We start from the raw sequence: 25827 nt of genomic DNA, 5'->3' as shown, positions 1-25827 counted from the left end.
GATTTTTCTATTTTTTAGTAGACACAGGCTTTTGCCATGTTGGCCAGGCTGGTCTTGAACTCCTAACGTCAGATGATCCACCTACCTGGGTGTCCAAAAGTGCTGGGATTACAAGGGTGCGTGACCTTGCCCAGCCTTCATTTATATTTTTATGTAGACTGGATAGTCTTACCTATAGATGGTGAACTATCCTGTAGAAAATGTTATTTTAAAAATGCAAAATGTTACAAAAGCTACTCTAGCTTGTCACCACATTTTCAGTCTTAATTTACTTTAGACGGTTCCTAATTAATCTCACTTATTTAATAATTCACAAGTATAAATATTGACCCATTCCTTTGGCTCCACTGCATGTTTTTGTTTCATCTCACATATTAATTTATAATTATTTGTAAAACATTTGCACACAGATACAGATACACAAGATTTCAACTTGATAGGATGGCAAAATGTACCTATCCATTTTTGATTAATGTAATTACCAGTTTATATGCTTACTCTGTAGACACAGTCTATGAGTGACGAATGCAAACCTGTGTTACTCATTTGAGTTCATTGCTGGAACACCAATAACACCCCAAATTCAGTCCTGTTAAGAATGGCAAAAATATACAGTCAAGACTAAAAACCAGAGAAGGAAATGATGATAAAACCTTCCCAAGGAAGTTGAATTTGATGTACAGGTGAAATGCAGTGATTAAAGTTTTTGTTGTAACAGATTGAGAAATACTTTAGATCTTACGATGATCTTTAAAAATACTAATATTCATTTTCTGATAATAAAATGAATGTGTTTAATTTTTATTTAAAAATGCGGAAATACAGAGCATTTTAAAGAAGACAAATGCCAAGTAATCTCATTACCCAGAGATAATGTCTGATAAAAACTTTTAAAGCAGAGATATCATTTTTTTAAAAAATCATTTCTTTTGAATCTGCAAAGTCATGTGTGCACATCCCAGTGTATATGGAAATATGGATAATACTAAATCCACTTTGGTTTTAATTTTAGTTCTGATTCTTTAATACCAAGTTCTGAACTTCAGTGACAAAACAGTTTAAACATTCTTTTAATTTTGGGTTTTTTTTTTTTTTTTTTGCCTTCTAGATGTATCATAGAATTCGCCACTCAGAGTGCATTTACCGGGTAACGATGGAAAAGCTGTCCTACCATAGCATTTGTACTGCAGAAGAGTGGCAAGGCCTCATGCAATTCACCCTTCCCGTGCGTCTCTGCAAAGAAATTGAATTGTAAGTATGTTGCTCTGTCAGTTACTTCAGGAACCATTTTTAATTGAATTGAACTTAAAGTGAGACAGATTATAGAATTAGAGTCACAATTATTATACACATATTACATGTGGAGTTTCATGTGTTGCCATTTTCTCCTTCTGAAGTGATTCCAGATATTATGATAGGATATGGAAATAAAGGCCAGATCTCATTACCTTAAAAAAGAAAACCTGAACTCAGTTTTAAAATGAGTTAACCTAAATGTTAGCATTTCTCATTAGTCTGTTGCATACTTTATACCATTTAATATTTAACACTCAAAATGGCATTTAACATAAGATATCAAACAGTTCTCATTTCCAGATAAATTTAAACTTCCAAATTGAATTCAAGAATTCTGTCATAGTTTGACTCTCATACTGTATTTTTTAATCCTATGTTAATATATTTAAGTTACTAGAGGGTAGGGCCTATGATAATTTGTATGTTCATTGTAAGTGTAAGCCAACACTATCTGCAGAGGAAACCTTCAGAAGTGACTTAGAGCTAATATTTGCCTTATAATTGAAATTATAGTAAATATTATACTATACTGTTTATTCAAGTCTAATGTTGGTAACTAAATTAGCAAATGAAAAATAGGTAATAACTTTGGTGTTTCTATTAGTGAAATTGTTATCTCAGTTAAAATAGGAGATAGAACAATTTCAACTGCAAAAATACTTCCGAAAAGACTTTTCCCCCCTTTTCTATGATTTCATATTTATCTAATATTTGTAATATACCTTTTGGTACTTTTTATTTCTCTGACAACAAATGAAGCATATTTTTAAACAGATTAATAGAAAATGAATCAATGACTCAAATATTGGACTAGATTTCTAAGGGAATATGTTGAATTTCTTCCTGGAAATCTTTCAGTAACAGAGCGATGTGGCTGAGAAGGCAGGAAAAGGGATGGCTGAGCTCCCAGTGTCTTTTTAGCTCCTTGGTACAAAAAAGTTAAATGCTTTTCTTTACTTACTGTGTTTATTCTAATTACATTTAATGATAAACTGCCCTTTTAAAATTTCAGATTCCACTTTGACATTGGTCCTTTTGAAAACATGTGGCCTGGAATTTTTGTCTACATGGTTCATCGGTCCTGTGGGACATCCTGGTATGAATGACTTTAAAATTTACTTTTTGAAATATTGGGTGACATAACCTCTTCCTCCTTCTACATATATGCCTCACCACCATCTTTGTTTATAATTATTTTTAAATATTGCATATATAAATTACTTTTTTTCTAAATATTCCAATAAAAAAGGGCTGAGATTATTATACAAATACGCAGCCTTTTCAGATTCTCTGTAGGGGCTCTAGCAACATGGTTGTAGCCTGGTTAAAAAATATAAAAATCTTTCATAAAAACAGAGGCTAGAATTTCTTTTGGCTGCGTAACTGAAAGAGACAGGGGTTACTACTGGCAAGAATTTTATACAGCTGACAAACATATGAAAAAAATCTCATCATCACTGGTCATTAGAGAAATGCAAATCAAAACCACAGTGAGATACCATCTCACGCCAGTTAGTATGGTGATCATTAAAGAGTCAGGAAACAACAGATGCTGGAGAGGATGTGGAGAAATAGCAGTGCTTTTACACTGTTTGTGTGAATGTAAATTAGTTCAACCATTGTATAAAACAGTATGGTGATTCCTCAAGGATCTAGAACTAGAAATACCATTTGACCCAGCAATCCCATTACTGGGTATATACCCAAAGGATTATAAATCATTCTACTATAAAGACATGTGCACACATATGTTTATTGTGGCACTGTTCATAATAGCAAAGACTTGGAACCAACCCAAATGCCCATCAATGATAGACTGGATAAAGAAAATGTGGCACATATACACCATGGAATACTATGCAGCCATAAAAAAGGATGAGTTCATGTCCTTTGCAGGGACATGGATGAAGCTGGAAACCATCATTCTCAGCAAACTCACAAGGACAGAAAACCGAACACAACATGTTCTCTCTCATAAGTGGGAGTTGAACAGTGAGAACATGTGGACATAGGGAGGGGAATATCACACACTGGGGCCTGTTGGGGGATGGGAGGCTAAGGGAGGGATAGCATTAGGAGAAATAGCAAATGTAGATGAAGGGTTGATGGGTGCAGCAAGCCATCATGGCACGTGTATACCTATGTAACTAACCTGCACGTTCTGCACATGGACCCCAGAACTTAAAGTATAATAATAATAAATGTTTAGAATACCATGTGTAAATTTAGCATCAACTTTCAACCTAATGTCGTATATCTATTAGAATAGATTGAAAAGAAACATGTCTTCTTATTCAAAGTGTGATACTTTGTCAGTAATTTGATTATGGCACCATTTCATTGCAAATCTTTTCCCCACCCACTTTGGCCTGTCCTAGAGGCCTTTCCTGACTTTATATCTGATCCTTTTCAGTGTAAACACACAATGTTTAATCGCAAGGAATAGTTTTCTTTTGCTCTTTTTTACTCATTTAGGAATTAAATGTCTTATAGAGCCTCTTAGTTTCTCTAGAACTAAATTGTCATTTTTCTTGAAGTCTGTGTCTTTTCTATCTGTGACTTTTTATAAATTAGTGTTTCAAAAGGATGAGCATAGGATACCTAACTCCAGTTAATTCTCAGAATGCAGTTGAGAGTTTGACCAGTTGGAATTCTTAAAATGCCATACCTTATACTTCAAAGACATTTGAAAATTTTCAGTGGAGAAAAACACAGGTTACATATTTTTAAGTTTTTATGAATTCTTGACCTCCTTGGTATTTTAGAAAGCCTTGTTTTATATATGCTATTGTTTTAAGCTGTCTCAAGTCTATTTTGAGAGTTTGTAGGGTCTTAAATAAGTACATAATAATATAAAATATATAAAAATATAGTATAACAATATATGTATTAAAATATACATCATATTATTTTATATGCTGTGTCAGTATTTGGATATACTCATTTGGGACTTAATAATGTGAGTGTATAATAAAACTTAATACTTTGGAATTACTTTGAAAGTATAGTAACTCTAGAAAAGTCTCATGATATACGTATTTGCAGTTTGCAAGTCTGAATATTCTTTTTGGAAAATATTAGCTCAAAATGCCCTTTAGCAAGATGGTGCTGTGTTGTTGTCTTTTGAGCACCATGGGGTTTAGGAAATGAACTTAAAACTAAAGAAGAGCATGAGGGCTGGTGACGGGTGACTGTATACTATTACTGATATTTTCTTGCTGGTGGGACAGTTACTGTATCACAACAGATACCATAAAAGAGTCTTTATTCTCTTACTTCTTGTTGGCTAAGAACTGGAAAGGAACTGGTGAGTGAGTTTCCAATGCTCGTGGATTCAGTCAGGGTGGAAATCTTTAGAGTTGCAAACGTGTAAGGGTACAGACATATGTGTACCTAAACTAGGGAGTTCTCCTACAACATAGTGCTTCTCTACTGGTTTTGGTCATAACAATTTCTTTTCCATGCAGCTTTGAGCTTGAAAAGTTGTGTCGTTTTATTATGTCTGTGAAGAAGAACTATCGGCGGGTTCCTTATCACAACTGGAAGCATGCGGTCACTGTAGCCCACTGCATGTATGCCATACTTCAGAACAATCACACGCTTTTCACAGACCTTGAGGTGGGTGTGCACTCTTTTCCGCTGTTTCTTGTAACCTCCGTGGATTTAATACTGTGTGTTGGGAGCACATTAATGACATGGATTTGTGACATGTTATTCCAAGACAAATTTTGGCTTAATAAATCAATAGCAGCCCATTTTTAGACTCCCATACCCAAGCATTTAGCATGTTATTTTGTATAAGAAATGTAGATAAAAGAAATTTTAACTTCATCAAAATCTCCCCCAAGGAAACACTAATTTTGTAGTCTGTCTTCCCTATTAAAGCTTAAATGTTCTGAAGGGATATAAACAGTGAATTTTATTCATTGCTTATATGCCCTGGATAATGTAGACGTATCCTGCCTATTTGAGAACCTAGAGAATTCAATACTGTGAAGACGTAAGTGTTTTTGACCTCCTCTAGCATAAGGAAACTAAAGGATCTGAAACGTTTAGTTAATTTGCCTGACTTTAAATACCCGGAGTTAGTGACATATCCAAAGCTTTCATAATCTCAGAGTTAGAATTGGAGATGGCCACTTGCATTCATCAACCACAGTCAAAGTCCCTTACTTGAAAGCCAGGCTAAATGCTTAGTGACTCCTGGCCACAAAGGATGCTGATTCTACATCTGGACAATCCCGACTTTGAAGGATATCCCTCCCTCTGACCACAGTGATCCTGGTAGCGTCTACTCACACCTTAGAAGGAGTCCTCCTTTCTCTCCTCTGTAAAAACTGGTATCATCTTTTAGGGGACCTATGACTGTCCAGAGAAAGGAGCTGTCATCTTTGTGATAAATAAATTGTGCTTTTCTCAAATTCACATTTAAACTAGAATCTAGTACTTGTGAAGGTCCATCCTATCCTTTTCCATCCTATTGGACCAAATTCACAATCTGAGTGGAAAACTCAAAAGATACATTCTAGGAAAAAAACAGTAGCATTTTAAAGAATAAAAAATTATCCTCTAGTTTTTGTTGCTTTTTTAAAGCAATCTTTAGCTCAAGTGGAGTTTAGCCTAATCAGTAATTTATTATTTATCACCTCCCGGCAAAAGATCCAGATGAAATCTCTCCTTTTTTCATGTTTAACAAAGTCCTTTTTTATTGAACCCCATATTGTTGAGACTTTCAACATTTTCTCCATTCTGTTCCTTTTAAGAAAGCAGTTTCATTGTCTTGTTTTGCCATTTTGCCATACCTTGTGAGTTTAAGAACTATAGAAATTATACTTTCAAGTTGCATTGTAATTTATATTCAAAAAAATTGAAAATTTAACAATAAGTGAGAAAAACTTTGTTGATACATACTGACTCTCATTTAAGTTCCTAATTCATTTCTGGAATTATATCATTGCATTTTCCCAAAACATCAGATCGTTTTGGCTGAAAAATAATCCCCAAATGACATATGTAAATATTTAAAACATATTTCATAAAGAAGAAATTTAATCTCTAACAGAACTATTAGAAGTTATCATTTGATCTTGTTAAAGGGAAATGCTTAACAAGGGTGATTCTTTATACATTATTTTCAGATGTATGATTCTGGCACACCTTTAATAAAACTACTGAAAGTCACATCAATTTTAAAAATGAGTTTAAAAACTGGAAAGATGATAACTTTTACGTATTGTGCAAGATTGTAAAACTCTTGAGATTTTTTATCAGGTACATCATGATGACACAGCAGCATAAAACATGGAAACCACCCCAAAACAAAATGATACTAACAACATAATTAATTCAGTTATCTTAAGAATGCCAGGCAAGTATGATTGTTAACATGATACTTCATGGGGTTAGGGGTTACTGGCGAGATTTCCCTTCCAATTATGTGGCGGGAAAAACCAGTTCTGCATTATCAGGATAAAGAAGCAGGCATATCGCTAAAAATGCACCTGTGAGAACTTCTGCTGACTCCCATCGCAGCACCCCCATCTGTCCGCATCTGCCCTCAGCAGGCTCTGCCTTGCACACTTCCTTAAACCTTCACACTCCTCTCCAGAGCTGACCGTTCTGCTTTATCGTATCTGTCGCCTCCACCTCTTTGAGAACACTGCCTACCAGTGATTCCCACTCCTGTCTCCTCCATTATCATGCTTTCACCCCTCTTTTCTGGATCGTTGCCATCTGCATGTACGCATGCAGGTTTTTACTTCCATCTTAGAGTATGCTCTGATCTGCCACCCTTCTCAGCTCCCTCCTTCTTACTTAGCTCTTCTTTGCAGTAAACCCCATGTAAGCATTACCCTATTGGCTCTTTCAAAATCCTCTCCTCGCATTCTTTCTGAAAACAACCCTGATCAAGCTTCTGACCTTAATACCCCAGAAAATGCCCTGCTCCAGGTCACCAGTGACCCGCACCTTGCGAGATCCGAGGGTCAGCGCTCAGTGTCTTCACTTGAATTCCCAGACATTGGGCACTCTTGGTTTTCCTGCGAATGCACCAGCTGTTCCTCCCTTGGGGTTTTTTGTTTGTTTGTTTTTGTTTTGTTGTTGTTTTTTTTTCTTAATCCTTCTCTTTCCTCAGACTTAGACCATGCAGTGTGTTCCCCCTTTTCAGGTATAATTTGTCTTTCAAAATAAAAATTGTGATTGTGATTGTTATTAACACATCGAGTCTCTTAATATTCTTTAAACAGTTCAGTCTTTTCAAGCAATGTTTGGCATAACCTGAATTCCACTCAAAATCCCTTCATGAGAGAATAGAAACTGTCATATGAAATGTGTTGTAATAGGATTTAACCTATAGAATTCTTTCTTCCCTTCAATTTTTATCAAGTATTTAATTGCCCACTGGATGATTTATTTTAGAATTGGGAGTACTTGAGAGCTTAGACCTTGACCCTCCTCCGACCTCAAACTACAGCCTTGGTGAGCTCAGCCAGTCATGTGGCCTTAAACGTCACATGGGCACTGACAGTTTCATTTCTCTAGCAAAGGCCTATCTCCAGGCCTTGAGGCTTCAGTAGCTGCTACCTGTCAAAACAAAATCTCCACTTGTCAAATCTCCACTTGACTATCAAGTAGACTCCTTCGCCTCAGTCTAAATATGAACTCCTGACCTCTCTCCTCAAACCCGTTCCACCTGCAGTTCTTCCATATCAGTTGATGGTAAATCATTACAGCTTCTAAGGCCAAAACATTTGAGGTCATGCTTGACCCCTCCTCATCTCCTTTCTTTTCACACTCTGACAGTCAAAAAATCCTGTTGGTTCTGCCTGCAAAACGCATCCAGACTTTAATCACCCCATAGAAGCTTTCATTGTTACTATCCTGGTCTAAAGCTCTATTACATTTTGCCTCAATTACTTTAGAAGCCTCCTCACTGATCTCTTACCTTCCTGGAGTCTGTTTTCAACACAGTTGCCAGAATAATCTTGCAAACATATAAGCAAGATGATAACACTGCTCTGCTAAAAACCGTGTAATAATAGTTCCCCAGATCACTGAGAATATAAGCCTTGTATGATGACTACCTCCCCTGCCCTCGACCCCACTAGCCACCTTCCTGATCCTCCGAGTCTCAGGGCACATTTGCCTTCAAGTTTATGTTGTCACTGCCCCCCTGCCCTGCTTGCCCTTCTCCCACACTGCGCTTGCCTCTCTCCTTACCCTGTTTCAGGTCTTTGCTCACACCTGGCCTTTTCATGAGGCGTGCCTGCCTAGTTTATTTCATACTCAGCCTGACTTCCTCTAATTTCCTTTAGCCTGCTCTGCCTTTTTTTCTATATATTTGCCATTTTTACATGCGATATGATTTACCTGTCATATTTATTGTTTATAATAGCAATAGCATTGTTAGAATTTAACATTGAATAGATTTTGCTGAAACTGACCTTTCTTTCCTTGTGCAGATTTGCTTTATCTGTAATTTTTTGAAACATTTGCTTTATACCTTTAAGTTGTTACCTCCTGCACCTTTTCCTAGAGTTGAGAGAGAAACTCAAAAATAATTTGACTATCAGATTCATAAGCAGAGAAACAAAGATAGGGGCTACAAATGAGTTAGATTATCTGGAATTTCAAAGATTCCTAAGGGTTTGCTCTATTTGTATAGGATTCTTTATGCCAGAATGCTGTATTTGTGCTATATTAATGCCAGAAAGTAATGTGACATGAATGTAAGTGGTAAGTCTGCTCATGTGTGTTTCTGTGTTTTGAACATCTCTGCATCATATTACTTTTTAAAGCGCAAAGGACTGCTGATTGCGTGTCTGTGTCATGACCTGGACCACAGGGGCTTCAGTAACAGCTACCTGCAGAAATTCGACCACCCTCTGGCAGCTCTCTACTCCACTTCCACCATGGAGCAGCACCACTTCTCCCAGACCGTGTCCATCCTCCAGGTGAGTCACCGCACACCGTCTCCCGCTTAGTCTGAAGGGCTGTCTGGGAGATAGGGATACTTCATAAGTGGAAAAGGAAGATCATTATGGCTTCCTTAAAAGCAACAGCTACATTTTATTGTAGAACCTTATATTTATAGTCATCATTAAATAATAGTGTTTTTTGCATAAGGTATCCTTTACAAAGAATTTGAATACATCTATTTTGCAATCACATTTGTTTTTTAAATATTATATCAGTAAGTACGTGTAACCCTAAAGCAATACTTGTTTTACATAGTTTAAATCAATTAATTATATAGATTATCATATTCTTAAACAAGAAGATATTGAACAGCACATCTTTAAAGTTAGGTAAATATAAGGTTTTAAGTGCATTGTAGCCTTTTTTTTTTACACTGTATGTTTTGTTTATTTTATTGTATTTAAGATGTTCTTGGTAATTGATGTAGACAATCGCAGACATCACTTCAACATGGGATATATGCGCTCCTTCTTTCTTAAATGATTTTTCTCAAACTCATCTTATCCAAGTAGCTATGACATCATAGTGATTTGATTCCTATCACAAACAATGTTTAAAAACATAATCTGGGTTCAGCTTAAGTATCGTGGGCCCTATATTTTCCTCTCACTGTCAGCACCTCTACGTAGGAAGAGAAATCCTTGTTAGGTCTTCCAATGATATGTCTAAGGGAAAGGGTTTTGAGTTTTTAGGATGTCATAGCAAAATGCCAGCAGTGACTCTGCCAGTAACTGGCCATAGGCAAGTTGCGAAGCAGGAAAGCTTTGCCACTTGGTGCAGTTTTTCTCTGTTGAATAGGCCAGGCCTCCTCTAAATGCCAGGATTTTTTTTTCTCCCCTCAGTTTCCCAAAGGCTTCTCTTAGTGCCTCATCATTTGACTTAACTGTCCACATGATTGGTAGTACCGCATGCCCAGTCCTTTTTAAAACCCAGCAAAACTGACTGTCCAGGTCTCATGTCCTCAGGCCTACGAAGGTAAATGATCACCTTACTCGATGGCGGGTGCTCTTCGAATTACCTGCTGGGTAGAAGTGAAAAGTATTTCAGATATGGAGCTATTTTAGTCGTTTTCAAGCCATCCCCAGTAGGTAGCTTATGTTGAGCTTGCTCATGGTTCAGTTTAGTCCTGAAAGCAACGTGTAGTCATCATCCCTATCATTTTGCTTGACACCAGCTCTTTCCTTTTTAAATGACATATGTTTACATAGATACATACATACCTGCATAAAACAAGCATACATAGAAATTTTTTTTTTTTTGAGACAGAGTCTCTCTCTGTCCCCCAGGCTGGAGTGCAGTGGTGCGATCTGGGCTCACTGCAAGCCCTGCCTCCTGGGTTCACGCCATTCTCCTGCCTCAGCTTCCTTAGTAGCTGTTACTACAGGTGCCCACCACCATGCCCGGCTAATTTTTTTTTTGTATTTTTGTATTTTTTTTTTTTTTAGTAGAGACGGGGTTTCACCGTGTCAGCCAGGATGGTCTCAATCTCCTGACCTTGTGATCCGCCCGCCTTAGCCTCTCAAAGTGCTGGGATTACAGGCATAAGCCACCGTGCCCGGCCGCACACATAGAAATTTAAGCAGGATAAAAGGCGTGTGTGTATATGTATGTGTACATATATTTACACATATATGTAAAACATGCTTATTGTAAATGGATGAACATTCTAAAACTTCATGACAGCTAATGTCTACTTTGACCTCACTCATTGCTGGAGACTATTTATTTGTCTAAGAAGAATAAACACCAGAAACAATATCAGGATGACTTCACTTAAAAATAATTAAGAGTCACTGAATTAGCGTCCCATGTCCTAAATGAATTCATGCATTTGACAGTACAACATTGCTAGCAGTTTAATCACAGCTGAATTTTAATAGCCAATATAGAGTTTCTTTAGAAAGCCTGTATTAAATATAATAGGATTAGTTTTGAAGGAGGCCAGATTGCAAAGTTTATTGCTCCTGAGTAGAATAATAAATAAACCTGGTAATATAGCAGTCACATCAAGGCAGGTGGGGATGGGGAAGCTCCAGGTCCACCTAAGCCCTAGGAAGACTTGGCGCAGTTGCTGCCATCAAAAATGGATGTTTAGGGTGGTTTGCCTCCATTTTGGCAAACCCTCAGCGATGTGGGGCTTGCAGATTACTTAAGGTGGTGTTCCTAAAAAAGATCAGAACTACTAACGGGAACTCATGGCAGTAAGTTAAGTTCAGACAGGTAAGCTGTTGGCATTCAAAAAGGTGTGGGAGAATAAATTCAGATATTAGAGCTGGAATTTTAGTCATTGGTAAAGTCATAATAACGACAAATTTGTTTTACTTAGAGAAAATAAGGTACTAGGTACATTGCAAAAACAGAAGCTGGGAATAAGAACTAGGGATTGCTGCAAATTCAGATGAAAAGTTCTACCAGTTTGAAAACAAATTTATATATTTGATTGACCAAATCCCTTCAATTTGAGCTATGCCCAGAGAGAAATAATATTGGGGCCATAAACAGACAGCCCAATCTACATGGGCAGGAATATTCAGGAAAGAGTGCCTTCCTCTTCTGAAAATTTCTGCACGCTTGGCTGATTTTGCAGTAATCCTCATGGTACTTCTCTGAGTGTTTTTTCGGATTCATCTAACTGGTCCCTGAAATTCAGTTTAATAACAAACATATTTAATGAGCACCTTCTATTTGCCAACACCTGTTTTAGGCACTGGGGATATAGTGATAAACAGAACAACCACAAATCCTTGTCCTCTGGAACTCACAGTCAGAGTAAGGAAGGCCTGAGTCCCCTGACTTCTGCCCTTACGTTGTTCTTCTCATTGGCCCACCACCTGGCACACCTGTGGCTCTAACTGACAATGGTACCCTGAGGACTCTCATACTCGTGTAATTCTGCCTAGTGCTCAATAGGACTTCTGCCCAAGCACTTGAACCCTGTATTCAGTATGGCCCGAATTGTGCTTGGTATTATACTTATTTAGGTGCCTTTTGTATTTTGTATCTCTGTGGTGGCAACCTCATTGACCCAGGAATGCAGGCTGATGACCTTAGAGTCATCATTTTTCCCTTCTTTAGCTTTATCTTCCCATCCCTCCATCCTGTTACCACCAAGTCCTGCTGATTTTATGTTTCATCAAAAGATGCCTGTAAGCTTGACTAATTAAGATGCTATCCTCAGGTAACAGTTAAAAATTCCAACTTGCAGTCATTAAAATAAGAACAATATATAGTTTCATGATATGAATACCTGTGATACTTCTGTTTATCCACAAAAGACTTTTCCCATTGCTCTCTTGATCTGCATTGCCACACAGATGAGTATGAGCATGGCACTGCCCATCCTCTGGCCACACAGACAGATACAACATAAGCAATTTTGTGTATGAGGGTTGGAAATAGTTCCCCATCAGGCATCTTCACAGGTGTGTGTTGCATATGTGGCTGCTTATTACAGTTTTGCCAACCTGAGTGCCAGCTTTCAGTATGGCTGCCAGTGGTATCTCCTGGATAAGCAGGGCATTCAGAAGAGTACTGCTGGCTAACACAGTGACAACAGCAAGCAAGGAGAATAATACAATAGACTTGAAAAGATAATGTTCAATCGCCCCCTTTCTGTCTGTCTCTCCCTACAAACACACACACACACACACACACACACACTCACACATACACACACACATGTTACTCATGGTAGAGAAAAGCAGGAAGTGTGTGTTTGCTCATAGCTTGCCTTGAGCTTGGTCACAGTGATAGGGATGCCGTAGATAATCCCGTGTTGAGTGGGCAATGGGAAGAGATTAAGTCATGAAGTAAGGGTAAACACAAGAGCATCTGCAGAGAAGGTCAATCTGCATTCTCGAATCTTTCCCTGAGCTTCCCATTGTGTCTTAATGCTGGCCATCGGGATTGCTTTCGTGGTGTTTGGGGCCCATTGCTGTGTAGAGGTCATGGTAGACATTTAGCAGAGAGGAAACTCACTTGAGTCTCTAGTAAATGGTAATCTGGCCCCTCTGACCACTACAGCTCCCAAGTGGCAAGCACTGTCCCTGCTTGACATCCCAGTTTCAGCCTTCATCGTATTTTGTCTGTTTTTCCACCTTTTCCTCCTTATCCATCACTGTTTCTCCAAGTGTTTGTGTCCCAAATCCGTCCTCCAAGTGTATGTCTGAATATGTTTTTCTCCTGTTTAAAAGTCATTAGTGGCTCTCCGGGGCCTCTGGAATAATTTCCTGTTTTTTCAGTGGATATACAAGTCTTTTGTGAGTGGCCCCTGTCTGTTCCAGGACTACAGTATCTGCTGTGCTTCTGTAGTTTCAGACCGTATCTTAACTCTGTGCCAGTGGCCGAGTTCTCTCTATTTGTAATTATCCCACACCCTTTCTGTGGCCCCCCACTCAGGCGTGAACTCACCCAGTAAAATTCTTTGAATGTATCCCCACATCACTGGGGTACAGCACTGCCCCCTTCTACATAGCGCCTGAGCACCTCAAGCATACATACATTTTAGTGTTTTGTTTGTTTTTTTGTTTTTAACATTGTATTGAAATTTTCTGTTTGTGAGCTTAGCTTCCCACTTCTGAATTAGAAGCTGATGAGGAGAGTCACTGCCCCTTCTTCACCTCTGGACTCACAGGCCCACCTCTGGGGCTGTTGATATGGGCACAAGTGGAAGTGTGAAGGTAGAGCATGGGGAGGGGAAGATGCAGAGTGTGCAGAACCAGCACTCAGAGACTGAAACTGAAGCTTTATGTGAGGGCAGTGAGTAGCTATGTCCAGTGGGGCAGAGAGCTGAGACACTGAGCAGGGGAAGAAGGCAAGCAGGATGCCTTCATGTGAGCAGACTGTTTTGTGTGGACAGTTACATCCAAGAATGTAGGTGAGCTTTGTTTTCTTGCCTAAAACTTACTAGCTTACAATTAGTAATGGTGATTGAACCATTATTGCTGGAATATTAAATCAGTTTATTCTGTTTACTCATGAGATATTAATGATTATTTTGAACATTGAAACTAGACTTTTTTCTTTCTTTTGGCTTTTTTGAATACCCCATTTTGACTTTGAAAATAGTCAAAATTTTAGAAAACAGACCAATTAGGAATGATTATTCTCATTATTGAGAACATTTTCTTAATGTTCCACTAATCTTAAATTATCTGTTGCTTTTGAAATGTGATCATATTTCAGAAAGTTATCTATTTATACCAACATTTTGGGATCCCGTGACTTCTTAACCACTCTTTATAGCAGCACTATTTCTGTGACTCAGCTAGAGAGTTCTTCCAATTCATCTGCACTAGGTACAGTTTGCTGTTGTATATTACAATTATAGCAAAATTATTGTGCTTATATTCAACACTACCTGTACTGATAATCTAAAATATATGACAAAGTGGCTAGTTTAAATCTGTCCTTTTCTACACCTATGTTCTGAATAGAAAAGGTATTTGGCTATCAAATTCATTTTTAGACATATATTTGTTTGTTTTTTCATCTCTCTTTCCTTTAACGCTGACTGTGGAAGTGGTACTGGTAGATTTTATCATTATCATCATCATCATCAATCATCACTATTATAATAGTAATCATTTTATCATGTATTGGGTACTTACAATGAACCAGAAACTTAAATATTTTGTACATATTTTAATACAGTTTATTTTTACTATATCCCCATGAGATATGTATTATTAATTTTTTTTCATTTTACAGATGAGAATAATATGCATCAAAGAGGTTAAGTAATCTATTTGTCGCTTAACTAATAAGTGGCAGAGTGACATTAAAAGATAGAACTATTTGGCTCCAAAATCTGTGCTCTTAATTACAGTACTATAATGCTTCCTAATATGTGGTTTGATGTACTAGGTAATTAACTTTCAAAATCAGTATTATATATATTTTAAAGGCATTGCCGTCATGAATGTTTGATGCACTTAGTTGCATTGTTGACATTTTTTTCCAAAAGCAGTGGTTCCCTAATCCCCCAGCAGTGGACAGAATACTAACAGCCTTTAAGGGCTGGAAGGAGTGTTGAGCATCATCTATTCAAGGCAGTCCCTGGGTCACCTTTCAGCATCAGCACCAATTTCAACATTGTTTCCATTCTCTAATACCAGATCTCAGCCACAGCATTGACATACAACCAGAGCCTACCTGTGTGCTTCCATAGAGTTAAGAATTATATGCTGTTCACCCACGTTAAGTTTTAGAAACATTGCTGGGTATAAAAAGTCTACTATTTCAACCCCGTCTCTACTAAAAAGACAAAAAATTAGCCGGGCGAGGTGGCGGGTGCCTGTAGTCCCAGCTACTCAGGAGGCTGAGGCAGGAGAATGGCATGAACCCCGGGGGGCAGAGCCTGCAGTGAGCCGAGATCGCGCCACTGCACTCCAGCCTGGGCGACAGCGAGACTCCGTCTCAAAAAAAAAAAAAAAAAAAAAAAAAAAAAAAAAAAAAGTCTACTATTTCTTGCTTGATTTATGCAAAATGGAATCAACTAGCTTGAATTAACATAGACTTCAAACTACGTAACTATAGTAAAATTATCAATTGGTGTATAAAAGTATTATGATGCATTATAAGGATTTATTATGTGTTAACAAATGCGAGGTTGGAGGTTTAAAGAAGATATTGTTTGTCTGCTATGCTTCACTGCTTGTATCTCCCTTATTTTCTTTAGTTGAGTAGCAGTAAAATGCTAGATTCTCTTAAAGGGAGACATGGCCGGGCGTGGTGGCTCACGTCTGTAATCCCAGCACTTTGGGAGGCTGATGCAGGCGGATCACAGGTCAGGAGACGAAGAGCATCCTCGCCAACATGGTGAAACTCCATCTCTACTAAAAATACAGAAAAAAAAAAAAATAGCCAGGTGTGGTGGTGCGTGCCTGTAATCCCAGCTACTCGGGAGGCTGAGGCAGGAGAATCGCTTGAACCCAGGAAGCAGAGACTGTGGTGAGCAGAGATCCACTCCAGCCTGGTGACAGAGCGAGACTCTGTCTCAAAGAAAGAAAAGGGAAACATTTATTTTTTTGTTTATTCATGCATTCCCTTTACTCTTGTAAATTATTGAAGGGGACAGTAAATGAGTTAGACCTTTTCATTATAAAAGCCCTCTATGGAGCTTTTTCACCTAGTTTCCTCCAATACTGAAAAGTAATGACTCTGAAGTAGTCAGTAGAATATATACATTCCTTAAAATAAATCTTAATTTGTTTTGGGACAGTCGACACTTTTGGGACTCTGATAAAAACATGAGCTTACAGATGATATATTCAGTGTGTAGAATTGCAGTGAGCTTATAACTCTTTTGTCCCCCTACAGAATTTATAGAGCCCAGGCTAAGGAGACCCTATTTTAGAGATATTTCTTTTTAAATGTCAACAGCAGACTAGAATATTTTATATCCTATAATTTAACAGATTATGGTGATAATTACTGGTGATAAAGAGAGTAAAGCATACAAATACGAAGCATAAAATGCTATCAGCTGTGATTCCCTTCACATGACCTGCTGACAGCAGATGTGTGCATGAGCACCAGCCAGACATGCTGAAACACGTTCATGAAGTGGGACATAGAGGTGACAGGCATTCAGTATTGATGCAGAGGCTACCTGCTTCACTTGAGTTATGGTCACATCAAAGGAAAGCAGATACCATAGGATGAATCAATATTTCCTTCTTGTAACTTTCTACAACAAAATTGAAGAGAGTCGAGCTTGGATGATTATTGAGTTCAGCCACCAGCCCAAAGCTTGAGTCACCTCCCGTTGTCCCCATCGGTCAGTAACCAGCCTGTGCTCAAACGGCTCATCTCATAGCATCTCATGTACAATCCATGTGGGAACTCTGAACTAATATAAGTTTTATAATTTGAAAGTGAAGTCATGTGTTTGAAAGTGCTTTGTAAGCTGTAGAACTGTCTACAAATGTAAGGCCTTACTACTATTATTGTCAGGAAAATAAATAACTAGACCTGAGTCCATTTGCTGCATTTATCATACAGTAATTCAAATACTTCTAAGACTTTAAGAGCAAATAATATGGAACTATTCTGATAATTGGAAACAAATGGTACATGTACAGTTTCATTTAAGAATATGAAGAAACAGCGTCTTAATGAGATGTCTAATTTTGTGAAGAAATACACTTCAATCATTGTTAAGTTTTTACTGTACTTTAACTCAATAAATGTATATTAAGAAAAGTGAAATTAATTGAAAATCAACTTAGAGTAGTACTATATTGACCAATAATGAAATAATATCAAAATAATTGATGAATCTGCAAATTGAATGCATCTTAATTATCTCAAAACTTTTTAGTTTCAACAAAGGCTTTTTTTTTCTCAATTACAAATAAAAACCTTAAAATATTCACAGGAAGAAATTATTATAAAGTTTTTTAAAGATTAATACGTGAAGGATATTCTGAGCGAAGAGAATCCAGATTACCAATGCTCTGGTCTTGTTGAGGGTGATGATCTGCCATTTCCACCCCCCTTGAGAATCGAAGATGATCCTAGAATTGTCATAGCTTCAGTGATTTGTGTTGTAGGGAAAGGTACTCTTACCCTTAGAGTTTTTAATGTGTTTGAATAAACATTTTATTGAGGTTGTAGGACATTTTCTTCTAGGATACAGAGAAATATATTACTATCTATTAAGCATGTTTTGATGTTACAACCTGAAGTGGACAAGGATATAGATGCCTTTTTAAGCCCGTTAAGGTTCTAGTATAATACAAAAATTACTGAAGTTTTTAATTAGCATAAGAGGAAAAGTCTTTGACTTAAATATTTTACATTTTCAAGTTTTTTTAACTATTAGAAATATCTAAGAACTAGATATATTTAAATCACTGGGGTTTTATGGTAGTAAATGACGTTATTATAGTTGCAAAAGTTTATTTAAGTGGTAGCTTCATTGTTTCTGTAGCTTAAAGAGAAACCAAAACGCTATTTTCATCAGTCATTTCTAACTATTCTTTTGTTTCCCCAAAACCTTTCATTAGGGTGCCAAATGTCATTGACTGACTATGTAGTTTCAAATAACTGAAAATGTCATAAGATTAGAGCTTGTGCTTGTTATTGGTGGTTTTTATTTGTATTTTTTCCATAGTTGGAAGGGCACAATATCTTCTCCACTCTGAGCTCCAGTGAATATGAGCAGGTGCTTGAGATCATCCGCAAAGCCATCATTGCCACAGACCTTGCTTTATACTTTGGAAACAGGAAACAGTTGGAAGAGATGTACCAGACCGGATCGCTAAACCTTAATAATCAATCACATAGGTAAAAATAATTTTTAAAAGCTTAGAAGCCCAGAAAGTGTTATCTGGAATAAATTGATACTTAAGAAATGTAATGTGGTGTAAGCTCATATTTGAAAGAAGAAATGTAAAAAATTTACATGTTTTTCATTTTATGTACATCTTGTTTATATTTACTTTAGATGTTTTATTGTTTGACAAGATTGCTGACAATGTCTAGTGAGGTTAATTAAAATACAGATTGGAAGTTACACTAGTCACACAGGGATTGGCACCTTTCAAAGGAAAGGCTGGCACGATGTTTCTCCAGGAGGTCCCTTCTTGCATTGATCACCATTCAGGGTCTGGCCATTGGCCTCAGAAACTCAAGAGCAAATGAAAATGGATTCCATTTTCAGAATCCAGTCCTATTAAGCAAGCTAATGTGATTGGTGTAGAAACTGGACTCCCCTTTTATCCTTTTATTGATCTGTAATTGTATTAGGCAGTCACAAGGGTCAGAATATTGGCATCCCATGGGGTAGAAAGCCAAGTAACAATGGAAAGTTTATTTGGTGAACATGGAATTACAACAAAGAGGATTAGATAAATTAGATACCCTAATGGAATCAGGCTACATTAGTCTGATGCCCTTTTGTTTTTGAGGGTGGGTGTCTTGCCTAGTGGATTCAGAAGTAGGTCAGGTATGTTCATTATGAACCTCTTCACCCATCTGTATATTAGATCTAAGTTCATTGGCTAACCTGCCATCTCCCCTTGACAGTTTGTAGTGGTAACACTAGCTTTTATTTCTGTGGCTTTCCTGTTCCTGTTTGCATGTCTGACCAACTTCTGCTTAAGTGAGGACATCTTTATCCCTAGGCTGGTGAGCACTTACTTACTGCTTCTTTGCCAGTCTTGCTGAATTTGGATTTATACTTTTTGTTCAGGTGTTCTATATATCTCCTCTGTGATTCATTAAGTACTGATCCTACATTTTGTTCTTTGGGACAGACTGTTTTAAAGTTCTTAGAAACAATTCACTATTCTCTCAGGTACACCAAATATAAAATGTTGGTTTTACAGATGACTATAGATATCTAATAAAGTTTACCTCTTCAAGAATAAATACCATTTGTACAATGATATTGATGCCTTTGGATAAGCAGCAGTTATCTGTGATTCAACTTACCTTCAAACTGGACAGATCCAGATTTCGTAGAGCTTGAAACTGATACAATTTAGGGAATACCTTATTTAAGAAAAACAATACAAAGATATCTTGTTTTTACACATGACAGTCTGAGGACATTGCCAGGGCCTCTTCTGGGACCATACAGAGAGATGGTGTCAGGGAAGATCCCCTAAACATCAATTAGGGTGTTCTAGCATGTCTTTCTTTTCCTTCAGCCCAAATGAGAAGTGTGGTCTGCAGTCTTTATGTCTCCAACAGGTTGTGTGTAGTCCTTGTTCCAAGACATGTAGAAACAGGTGTTTGTTCAGTATTTTTTTATGGCAATCAGAACATCAGGGAAATAGAGCCTTCATGAAATATCCCTTGGTTTCCTGAAACCCATGCACTTTCTTTTTTTTCTTTTGGGGTTGTAAATAAGAATCATGTAACTAGTATCCAGTTTCTTGAATATAATCTTTTCAGCAGAATGATTACAATGATTATTATAATATAGGAAATATAAACATTTACTTGAATATAACAACACTTTTGGTACCCATGTACGTATGTGTTAGTGGTGCATGTTTAAATAATTTTTGACATATAACTTGAAAAGCAATTAAAACAAATATGCATTGAAACATGCATTGAAAGACAATGCATGTTCGTTTTAATAATTCAAATAATGTGGAGGTATAAAAAAAAGAGTAATACTCTATTTTTCTGCATTCCAGTATCAACTATTTCATGTAATGTCATCTTATGCATTTTTCTGTGATTTTTCAAAGGTAGAGGAGTGTGTGTGCATGTGTGCATAACTCACACACATGTTCAAGCATAACTCAGATGTATTGTAAAAGAAATTTCATAATAAAGCAAGTCACACAAACTTTTTGGTTTCCCAGTGCATATAAAAGTTGTATGTACACCATATAGTCTACTAAGTATGCAATAACATTACACCTAAAACATGCATACCTTAATTTAAAAATGCTTTATTGCTTAAAAATGCTAATGATCGTCTAAGACTTCAGCAAATCATCATCTTTTTACTGGTGGAGGGTCTTGCCTCCGTACTGGTGGCTTCTGACCAGGGTGGTGGTTGCAAATCGTAGGACGGTAGGGATGCATGTGGCAATTTGTTTTCTTCTCCTTCTTTTTTAAAGATGGGGTCTTGTTCAGCCTGTCAACGTGCAGTGGCATCATCATAGCTCACTGCAGCCTCAAACTTCTGGGTGCCAGGGATCCTCCTGCCTCAGCCTCCTGAGTAGCTGGGACTACAGGCACACACCGCCATGTCCAGCTAATTTTTTTTCATTTCTTATTTCAGAGATAGGGTATTGCTGTGTTGCCCAGGCTGGCCTCAAACTCCTGGCCTCAAGCAGTCCTCCCACCTCAGCCTCCCGAGTAACTGGGATTACCGGCAAGAGCCACTGTGCCCAGCCTGAATGTGGCAATTTCTTAAAATATGAAGAGTGAAGTTTGTCACATCAGTGGACTCTTCCTTTCACAGAAAATTTATCTGCAGCTTATGACGCTGTTTGATAGCATTTCACCTGCAGTAGAACTTCCTTCAACATTAGAGTCAGTCCTCTCAAACCTTGCCCTTGCTTTCTCAACCAAGTTTATGGAATATTCTAAACCCTTTGCTGACATTTCAACCATGTTCACAGCATCTTCACCAGAAGTAGATTTCATCTCAAGAAACTTTCTTGGCTCATCCATAAGAAGCACCTCATCTGTTCAAGTTTGCTGATGATTGCATCAGTCATCATTTTCAGGTTCCACTAGTTTCTACCACGTCTGCAGTGTCTTCCTCTACTGAAGTCTTGAAGCTTTGACTACCTCCTGTGAATCATCAGTGTTCTCAATGGCATCTAGAATGGTGAATCTTTTCCAAAAGGTTTTCAATTCACCTTTCCCACATTCATTGGAGGAATCACTGTCTGTAACAGCTATATTCTTACAAGACATATTTCTTAGATAATAGGACTTGAAGGACAAAATTACGCTTTGATCCATTAGCTACAGAATAGATGTTGTGTGAAGAGGCTTGAAAACACATTAATCTTGTGCATGTCCATCAGAGCTCTTGAGTGACTTGGTTCATTGTCAATGAGCAGTAACATTTTGAAAGGGACCTTTCTTTCTGAGCAGTAAGTTTTGATGGTAGGCTTAAAATGTTCAGTATATCATGCTCTAAACAAATGTGCTGTCATTGAGGCTTTGTTGTTCCATTTGTAGAGCACAGACAGAATCGACTTAGCATAATTCTTAAGGGCCCTAGAATTTTTGAAATGGTAAATGATCATTGGCTTTACCCTGATGTCACCAGCTACATTAGCCCCTGACAGGAGTCAGCTCATCCTTTGAAGCTTTGGAGCTAGACATTGACTTCTCCTCTCTAGATATCAAAGTCCTAGATGTCTCTAATAGATGTTTTGTCTATACTGAAAATCTGTTACTTAGTTGAGCCACCTCCATCCGTTATCTTAGTTAGATCTTCTGAATAACCTGCAACTTTTACATCAGCACTTGCTGCTTCACCTTGCACTTTTTACCTTGCTTTAAACCTCTCAAACCAATCTCTGCTACTTTCAAACTTTCCTTCTGCAACCTTTTCACATCTCTCAGGCGTCACAGAATTGGAGAGAGTTAAGGCCTTGCTCTGGATTAGCTTTTGGCTTAAGGGAATGTTGTGGCTGGTTTGATCTTCTATCCAGATTACTAAAACTTTCTTCATATCATCAAGAACACTTAAGTGCTCATGTGTTCACTGGAGTAGCACTTTTAATTTCCTTGAAGAATTTTTTATTTGCATTCACAACTTGGCTGTTTGGCCCAAGAGCCCTTGCTTTCAGCCTATCTCAGCTTTAGATGTGCCTTCCTAAGTTTAGTCACTTCTAGCTTTCGATTTAAAGTGAGAGACATATGACTTTTTTTCACTTGAACAGTTAGAGGTCATTGTAGAGTTACTAATTGGCCTAATTTTAATATTATTGCTTTTAGGGAACAAGGATGTTCAAGGACAGGGAGGGAGATGGGGGAACAGCCAGTTGGTGGAGCAGTCTGAATACACACAACATTTATCAATTAAGTTCACCATCATATATGGGTGTGATTCATGGCACCCACAAATAGTTACAATGGTAACATCAAAGATCACTGATCATAGATGACCATGACTGATACAATAAAATAATGGGAACATTTGAAATATTTTGAAAATTAGCAAAATGTAACACAGAGAATCAAAGTAAGCACTTGCTGTTGGAAAAATGGTGCTGATATTGCTGTACACAGGTTGCCACAAAACTTCAGTTTGTAAAAAAAAAAACCAAAAACATGGTATTTATGAAGCACAATCAGGCAAAATGCAATAAAACAATGTATGCCTGGAACATATATTGCCGTCAATTTATACATATATTACATTCTCAGAAAAGGCTATAGAAATTCACACTCCTTCTAACATAAAGGTGCAAACCCCTTCTCAGTAAATACGCCATTCTCTGACCACTCACTGTATTAAAGATTTTTTTCTGTTTGTTTATTACTTACTATTCTTTCTTCTGTGTATTTATTCATAAATTTTGCTTATATTTTGTTGAATTGTTTACTTTTTTATATATCATCTTTTATTCTATATTTTTGTTAAGGATATTAAAATTTTCTGTTATATATTACAGATATTTCTTTACGTTAGATTTTCAAAAAACTTATTCAGATTTTCTTTTGAAAACAGATTTAGTTTCAGGAGGACAAATTTTTTATCTTTTAAAGAAATCAAGTCTCATAGTAACAAATAATAATTAAAGTTTTCTTTATGTATTTTTATAGATTTAATTTTTATATTTAGATTTTAATTCTTCTAGAGTTATATTTTTATGAACATAACTTTATTTCTAATGGAATGAATTGATACCATTAACGAATAATCAGTTTTTTCCTGAATTGAATTTATTACATTTTCTCATAAACTTGGATAATTCTTTAGACCCTGTAAATTATTTATTACTAATTATCCAATCCTCAATTACAGTAATACGGCTTTGATTATATAAATATGTTGAAATGTATCATACATACCTGCTCAAATAATCTTTACTTTCAATTCATGAAAATTGTCACTTCATAAAAAATGTCTTCAGAAAAATTTCAAACTTACATTAAAGTAGAAATAATCAAATGTACAGTCATACCTAGATTCAAGAGTTGTCAACAGTTTACCATGTTTTCTTTGCTTCTTTCTGGGGAATGAGGAGTGTGCCATTTCAACGTAAATTATAGACCTTATGACCCTTTGCTTCCTTCAACATTAATATTTAAAAATAAAAAGAACATTGTCCTTCAGACTTTTTCAGTTAAAAATATCTACATTGACATTTTAATTGCAGTTTTATGACTTTTATTGACTCACTTTAAAATGAAAGCATGTTGTCTCTTCTAAGAACATGGCATGACTGTAGTCATGAATAAAATTGTACAGTTTACATCCTTCCTATAGCTTTCTTGATAAAATTATATGGATTATTTTACAGATTTCTTCACTTGTGAATGTTATTTTTCTGATTCCTAACCGGAAATACAGTTTCCAACATATTTAAAATTATGAATTACATAGATATGTCATTTTTGCTTCATATGTTTTGAAACTGTTATTTGGTGCTTACACATTTAGATTTATTATGTCTTCTCAATAATTTACCCCCTCATCATTATGAAATAAGTTCTTTTTTTCTGCTGATAGTTCTTAAAATTTTCTGTGTCTAAATTAGCCACACAAGCTTTCTCATGTTTACTGTTGACATATCATATTCTTTTGTAATTCTTTACTGTCTTAACATCTGTGTCTTTGCATTGAAAGTGTGTCTTATTAACAGCAATAGTGGAGACTTGAAATCACTGCTTTTTAATGTACTGTTTAGTCTATTTGCATTTGTAAGTTGTCTAATTATCCATTTTCTATTTTGAGCTATTTGTGTTGGGGGAGTGATATTTCATTCTATATCTTCTTTTGGTTTTTCTTGTTATACCCGTTTTAAATTTTCAAGTGGTTATTCCTGAGTTTACAGTATGCATTTTTATCAGTCCGCTTTGAATTAATATTATTTCCATTTTATTCAATGTGAAAAACTTAAAAATAATTCAATTTATACCTCTTTTTGTCTTTTCTGCTGTAGTTATATATGTAGCTATTATTGCTACATATGTTATACACCCCACATAGGTTGCTAATATTTAAAATTAAATAATGAATCAATTATTAAAGAATTTAAGAAATATGGGCTGGGCGTGGTGGCTCACACCTTTAATCCCAGCACTTTGGGATGCCAAGCCAGGCTGATCACTTGAGGCCGGGAGTTCGAGATCAGCCTAGCCAACATGGGGAAACCCCATCTGTAGTAGAAATACAAAAATCAGCCAGGTGTGGTGGTGCGTGCCTGTAATCTCAGCTACTCGGGAGGCTGAGGCAGGAAAATCGCTTGAACCCAGGAGGTAGAGGTAGCAGTGAGCCAAGATCATGCCACTGCACTCCAGTCTGGGCAACAGAGCAAGACTTCATCTCAAAAACACAAGAAAAGAATTTAGGAAAAATAGCTTTTTATATTTTTCACATGTGTACCATTTCCTCTGTTTTTAATTCATTAATGTAGATCCAAATTTCCAACTTCTATAATTTCATTTGAGCCCAAATAACCTCCTTTAACATCCCTCAGTGTGTTGACGGCAGATCCTTTGAGGTATTTTTTTTTTTTTAATCTAAGAATGGCTTTATTGTGGCTTCACTTTTTAAAGATATTTTCACTGGACTTAGAGTTCTTAGTAGACAGATTATTTTTTCAGCATTTCATGAAAGTCAGTAAATGGTCTTCTGGCCTCTGTCTGTCTTTTTTCCTCCTGAGGAGAAGTCAGCAGTTGTTGTTCTCCTCTGGATACTGTGATCTTTTTCCCCGACCGCTTTTGAACAGTCATTCTTCTTGGTGTCTTCTGAGGTTTCTGGGTCTGTGGGCTGCTGATTTCAGTGTAGTTTGGAGAAGTTTCAAACATTAACATTTCTTCAGATGTTTTTTTCTGCCCCATTATGTCTCTTTTCTTCTGAGACTCTGACACTTCTGTTAGACCCCTTTA

The 25827-nt window shown here is 36.9% G+C and overlaps 1 protein-coding gene across 6 annotated transcripts in view; it reads left to right on the top strand.

Annotated features, from left to right (window-relative positions):
- The window catches only part of PDE10A (phosphodiesterase 10A), a 667471-nt gene that overhangs the window by 605161 nt on the left and 36483 nt on the right, over positions 1-25827 (top strand). For all 6 annotated transcript variants that reach the window (XM_055269337.2, XM_055269326.2, XM_055269348.2 and 3 more), the window contains 5 exons: positions 1109-1251; positions 2309-2392; positions 4764-4914; positions 9093-9248; positions 18392-18564. In XM_055269337.2, coding sequence (XP_055125312.1) covers positions 1109-1251; positions 2309-2392; positions 4764-4914; positions 9093-9248; positions 18392-18564 — 707 coding nt within the window. The remainder of the gene's footprint in view (positions 1-1108; positions 1252-2308; positions 2393-4763; positions 4915-9092; positions 9249-18391; positions 18565-25827) is intronic.

The sequence above is a fragment of the Symphalangus syndactylus genome, chromosome 2 (assembly GCF_028878055.3).
Source record: "Symphalangus syndactylus isolate Jambi chromosome 2, NHGRI_mSymSyn1-v2.1_pri, whole genome shotgun sequence".
In the NCBI taxonomy this organism is placed as follows: Eukaryota; Metazoa; Chordata; class Mammalia; order Primates; family Hylobatidae; genus Symphalangus; species Symphalangus syndactylus.
Note: the sequence above shows the minus strand (reverse complement) of the source record. Positions and strands in the feature narration are given on the sequence as shown.